Source organism: Cyprinus carpio, chromosome B2 (assembly GCF_018340385.1).
Source record: "Cyprinus carpio isolate SPL01 chromosome B2, ASM1834038v1, whole genome shotgun sequence".
NCBI lineage: Eukaryota > Metazoa > Chordata > Actinopteri > Cypriniformes > Cyprinidae > Cyprinus > Cyprinus carpio.
This window is the reverse complement of record NC_056598.1, coordinates 27,794,081-27,800,944: the sequence shown is the minus strand read 5'-3', so window position 1 is coordinate 27,800,944 and position 6,864 is coordinate 27,794,081. Positions and strand designations below refer to the sequence as shown.

The following is a 6,864-nucleotide window of genomic DNA, read 5'->3' as shown; positions in this document are numbered from 1 at the left end:
TTTTCACAACACCATATATTTATGGCACACCTTGTAAAAACTGCATATTACCAATGCTGTAAATGGAAATCTGAAGACAGCAGTGAGCATCTGTTTAATCTGTTCTGACACTTTATAGCACCTTCAGTGTCAAAAGTTCAGTCAGAATCTACATCATCAGTTATGTGACATCATTCAGCATCACCACAGGAAAGACGCAGGCTGTCAGGTCATGCAACAGACAGCCTACACATTTCAGTTCTTTAAACGTAGTTTCGAGAACTGCACTGCTGACAGACTCACAGGCTTTTTTTTGAGAGAAGAGCAAGCTATAAATCATGGTGAGTTGTTCTTGTTGTCAATCAGGGGAATGAAGGAATAACTGGATTATTCAAGTAGCAGTCAAACTTGTTTTATTAACATGATAACTTAAGGTATTTAAGGCAATGAGTGTAAATGCAAGGGATTACGGCAGAGTTTTCAGAAGTCGTTCTGATTCACTGTAATTATTTAAAACATCTAACATTATTGTTTATAACATAATTCATATTCATGGTCATTTCAATGACAAATTTATTTATATAGCACCTTTAGAAACAAATTTAAACTTAACAAAGTACTTTACAACTATAAAAATGAGCTAAATACATTAATAATAAAATAAAATCAAAGTAAATAGACAGAGTAAATACTAAAATCATAACAAATCCTCTACAAATGTAATATTTGTAATTATACTGCCTGTAACAGGAATATACTGACACTTTTTATTATTATAAATGTGAGAGCATTAAAAACTGTACATTTTACATGTTATGATTTTGTATTTAGAGCTTTAAAGCATGTCTCTAAACTGTATATCAAACTAATTTACGTCACAATCAACTTATTCAATACAAACCTATTGCTTGTTAAAGCATTGCATGTGACCTCAAAATGCTACACTTCCTGTCCTCATGTATCTTAAGATAGATGACTGAATCAAACCACAGTGGGGTTTTTTTTTGTGCTTATGCTTATTTGCACGTATACTCTCTATAATCTACATACAGTACAGTGGCTTAGAAAGTACAGAAATTTAAAAATGTGTTAATATCATTGCATTAGATAACAAAATATAAAACCATGTGGCATTTATTCAGCACAAAGCACTTTTCCAAGGTAAATAACTGACAGAAAAACTATTATGTTCTTTAAATGATAAAACAATAGATACACTGTTCATCAAAATGTATTTGTACACTTCCTGGTTGTGAAACGTCAATGGAACTTTCTCATGATGAAACCAATTTCACTTCTAACTTCATAAGAACTAACTTCATACAGCCACCGAAAACCACCACAACTAAAAGACACTGATCAAATTAATTCTGACACATTTTGCTATTTAATTCAAAAACAAGCCAAAAAACCTCAGAAAAGTGAAGGCTATCCTGCAGCATCTGAGCTCATGCATTTGAATATTTGACTTGCAATGATGACATTCAGATAATTTAGCTCCACCAAGCAACTTTCTCACTTAATTGACCACTAATCATTTGTACAATATCATTGGCTCTCATCTAGGTGAACTTCAGTGCAGCGAGGAACCACACAAACATACCTGTAGCGCTCAGTTACTTTGAACGTGTGGTCTACCCACCTGTCTTCATAGTGGGCCTTTTCTTCAACATCACGGCTCTGTATATCTTCTGCCGCCTCAAACGCTGGACAGACACGCACATCTACATGTTCAATCTACTGATGGCCGATTTCCTAGCCATTATTTTTCTACCTTTCAGGATACTGGAAGCTTTTCAACCGATTGAACTCAGCGAGCTGTGTACATTCCTACTGTGCACCCAATACTCCAACATGTACAGCAGCATCTTCACCATTACAGCCATCAGCATTCACAGATTCATAGCCGTCAGGTTTCCGTTTCTGACCAAAGCACTGGCCTCCAAAAGTAAGATGATCGCCATTTCAAAGTGCATCTTCATCTGGACGATCATAGTGGTCATCTGTGCTTGTCACTATGAAGACCTTCTCACAGACAAATTGCAGACCTGCTATGACCGAAAACTAACAACAAAGCTTAATAGAACCTTTTTCTTGCTTTTAGAGATTTTAGGTTATCTTATTCCAGTGCTCATCGTCATACTTTGCTCCACACAAACCATCTACATCTTGATCAGATCCCTTAAGCATGTCCAAGGCAGAGATAAAGTGGAAAGGAAAAACATTGCCGCTATCATCACTGCAAACATGTTCACATTCATAGTTTGCTTCACGCCCGTTCATATTGGTCTTTTGTTGCAATATGTATTAAATGTTTCATCTGAAGACTTTGTGCACGTGTTTCTTGATGTCGCCGAGTGGATTGCTACTACCAACTGCTGTCTGGATTCGATTGGCTATTACTTTCTGCTGAAAAGAGTTATAAAAGGGACAATGGTTCATACTGAATGTAAAAAGTTAGCCAGAGTAAGTTGATCTAGATTAGATTGAAGCAGAATCCCATCATATGTGAGGAACACAGTTTAACAAAGCTTGGTCTACAACTGACAACACTGGTGTTATCATGGTTACAAGATTTGATTTTGTTGGAAATATCATAATATTAAAAGTACAATTTAAATACTTTGTTGCACAAATAAAGTAATCGCATAAGTATGCTATGGCACCACCAGATTATATTCCTGCTTTTACTGTGTCTTTTCAAAAAAAAAAAAAAAAAAAAAAAAAAAATATATATATATATATATATATATATATATATATATATATAATATATATATATATATATATATATATATATATATATATATTGTATGTAATATATTCCAATAAAATGTCTAAACGATTATCCACTGCACTTTGCATTTTTTTGTTGTAATAATTATTTATTGAAGAAGTAATATGTTTATATGAAGGAATTCAATAATATTGTTTAAATAAAATAATTTACATTTACATTACATTTACATTTAGTCACTTAGCAGACGCTTTTATCCAAAGCGACTTACAAATGAGGACAATGGAAGCAATCAAAAACAAACAAAAGAGCAATGATATATAAGTGCTATAACAAGTCTCAGTTAGCCTAAACGCAGTATACGTAGCAAGGGCTTTTAAATAATATAATAAATAAAAAGAAAACAGATAGAATAGAAAAAGAATAGAGCAACCTAGTGTTAGAGGTCTTTTTTTTTTATAATTGTATAATAAATGAAAAGAAAATAGATAGAATACAAAAGAGATAGAAAGGTAGTTAGATTTTTATTTTATTTTTTTAAATAGAATTAGAATAGTGAGTGCAAAAGTTAGAGGGTCAAATAAAGATGGAAGAGATGTGTTTTAAGCCGATTCTTGAAGATGGCTAAGGACTCAGCTGCTCAGATTGAGTTGGGCAGGTCATTCCAGCAGGAGGGAACAGTTCATTTAAAAGTATGTGAAAGTGATTTTGTGCTTCTTTGGGATGGCACAATAAGGCAATGTTCACTTGCAGAACGCAAGCTTCTAGAGGGCACACAAGTCTGAAGTAATGAACTTAGGTAAAGGGGTGCAGAGCCAGTGGTGGTTTTGTAAGCAAACATTAATGCTTTGAATTTTATGCGAGCAGCTGTTGGTAGCCAGTGCAAATTGATAAACAGAGGTGTGACGTGTATTCTTTTCGGCTCATTAAAAATTAATCTTGCTGCTGCGTTCTGGATTAATTGTAAAGGTTTGATAGAACTGACTCAAAGACCTGCCAAGAGAGCGTTGCAATAGTCCAGCCTGGACAGAACAAGAGCTTGAACAAGGAGTTGTGCAGCATGTTTCGAAAGAAAGGGCCTGATCTTCTTAATGTTGAATAAAGCAAATCTGCAGGACCGGACAGTTTTAGCAATGTGGTCTGAGAAAGTTAGCTGATCATCAATCATAACTCCAAGGTTTCTATAAAATAATTATATTATATTATATAAAGCTTAGCTATGATTTTATCCAGTGACTTTGATTATATTAAATTTTTCATTTTACATTTTTATATAGATTTATACATTGTATTATTTTTATATTATTCTATGTTTACATAATCAGATTCCAAAAATTAAGTACTTGTAATAAGATTAAATTAAATTTTTAAATACTCGTAACCATTCAGTTACTTATTTATTGAATATATGATTACATAATATATTATTCACACAATAGCAATAAATTATTCATTTTTCATCTTTTTCATCTTTTAAATGTTCTTTTCTAAAATAGCCTACTGCTTCTATGCATTCAGGAAGTCTTTTTTCACCTAATATATTTACTTGAAGTACCCTGAGATAATATATATATATATATATATATATATATATATATATATATATATATATATATATATATATAATATATATATATATATATATATTCATAATAATAATAATAATAATAATAATAATAATAATTATCACATTTGCATATTCACGGTTCTCTGTTGGTTAATGGTCACATTACAGTACATGCAGGTAAACAAATACTTTTTTAGTGTTTTATTTCATGAAGCCCCTGTTGTTAATTTACAAACCCCAGTTTGGGAAACCTTGAAGTATGTTATTACATGTTATTAATTACAACGAATGGAAAATATTTTCTTAGTCTTTGTATTTTTAAAATTTTTTTTATATCAGTATGGTATGAGATTGTCCTATTTGAATCAATGTGATCAATTTTATTATTATATTTTCAATGTATTTATTTTATTAAACAGAAAATATTTGTACCATGAATTATTATTTTTATTATTATTTGTATATTATATTTAGTATTATTTTTATATTTTAATTAATTAATTTTATTAAACAGAAAGTATTTAAAATATTTATGAATATAATACACAAATATAGATAATAATTTAAGATAGATAGATAGATAGATAGATAGATAGATAGATAGATAGATAGATAGATAGATAGATAGATAGATAGATAGATAGATAGATAGATAGATAGATAGATAGATAGAAAAATAAACTTCTCAAAGCAGGCCTTCGGCTAGCAGTTTGCACGGTTTGTCATGTAAGGTTAAACTGTCCTCTAGTGGTCATTCAGTGTATTTGTCACACGCTTTGTCTCTGCAGTCTCGTGCACACACAGTAGACAGCAAAAGCATTTGGCACGTGGCAGTATGTGTAGCGATTATATGATCACATGAACTGAAAATTGCCAGTGTTAAATACCTCATCAGGTCTAGAGAGTACTAAAAACATCATCCATATTATTAGTAATACGTTTTTTTTTTTTTGTCATGTTACCATACAAAGTAGGCCTAACGTCGTATTGTTTTGTTTATACAGTATCATAGTAAAAGCATAGTATGAAGAGCCTTCATCAAAATATAAATCAAAGCACTTTTGTATTACTATCTGATAGCATCTCTGCAGGTTTTGCGACTGCTTGAGATCTGGCTGTCCAGTCATTGTGAGAGAAAATGTTGCACTATTTTGATGTTCTACTCATTTTTATCATTATTGCGGCATTTAAAAAATGATGTATAATTACAAAAAAAAAAAAAAAAAAAAAAAAAAAAAAAAAAGAAAACTACACAACAGGTTGTACACGCAATGTAACGTTTCTGGTACAAACTATTACACCTTTGACTTATTTTTAGTTTTAAAAGCTATTAAGAAGCAAAGGACACAAATGAGTCGAATTAACCTGCATTGATGCTAAATGCCTGATGCAATTGATATGTTGATGTGTCTACTTAACTTCCAAGTAATGATCCTTCAAAACAACATCACTCTAGTCTTCAGATTGCACAGAAGTTGCTATGGTGACATGGTTCTCCATAGCAACACAGAGATGCATTCAGTGAAACGCCATCTACTGCAAATGAAGGAAACAAGAACCTTTCCACTTGATGAACATGTATAGAAAATATTAGTTAGATATATGCTCCAGTCATACTCAGATATTCTGTCGTTTGAATAACAACGTTTAACAAACAGTTAAAGGTAGCCATTGAGGGACTAAGAGATTGTTTACAGTAGGCCAAAATGTCAATTTATTTTTATATATTTTTAACCATCTTTGATACCAAATTTGATAGTTTTATCAGCAGAATGGAATAAGACAAACAAACTAAAACCACAAAGCATCACTGAATGCAGTCAAAACCGTGACTAATACTTACTAGTGTTTGTGCTGTTGTTTTCCCTCCAAAATGATGTCACTTCCTGGAGGATGAAGCCATTGAGGAACTGGCTTTTGTTAAAAAATAATTGAATATTACTTAATGATTTGTCTGTTTTGATTTAGATGAGACAAAAATGGCAACATCTGCTTAGACCAAAGTATTAAAATTATAAAAAATTTGTTCCTATGTTTGGTTAACAGTGCATGTATAAAATAATCACAAGGTTTGCATGCAATATTTCGGAGTGCAATAATTTTCAGTGCTTTGCTTTAGAAATGGTATCATCTGTAACATCTGCTCATACTAGTGAAATTATTTCAATTCTGCTCCTATGTTCAGTTAATTCTGATGTGGTGAAAAATTAAAATGAACTAATGTGATTTCCATCTTTTAAAATTGTCAATTAAATATTTTATTTAAACTGAGACATATATAATGAGTACAATGAAAATGTATTTTATTTTTCATGGCTTCAAAGTGATTTGATTAAACAATTATTAATACAGGCTCTTATTTTATTAAACTGTTATTTTTAAAAGATAATTCATTACATGCTAACCTTCTACTGGAAGAAACAGTCTCTGATGTAAGGTAAAGGTTACTAGCTGGCCTATAGGTATATGGCATAGTGACTTACGGTAGCTACAGTAGTAAAAGTCTGTTTTATAATTAACTATATAATATCTTGGGCAACTGGCACCTATTTAAATCTTTATAGTGAGCCTTTCTGCAAAA

The 6,864-nt window shown here is 31.4% G+C and overlaps 1 protein-coding gene across 1 annotated transcript; it reads left to right on the top strand.

Annotated features, from left to right (window-relative positions):
- Positions 1-209: 209 nt before the first annotated feature.
- Positions 210-2,692, top strand: gpr35b (G-protein coupled receptor 35 b). Its single transcript, XM_019090179.2, has 2 exons — positions 210-320; positions 1,546-2,692. The coding sequence occupies exons 1-2, from the start codon at positions 318-320 to the stop codon at positions 2,452-2,454; spliced, it is 912 nt and encodes a 303-aa protein (XP_018945724.2). The 5' UTR covers positions 210-317; the 3' UTR covers positions 2,455-2,692.
- The last annotated feature ends 4,172 nt before the right edge of the window (positions 2,693-6,864 follow it).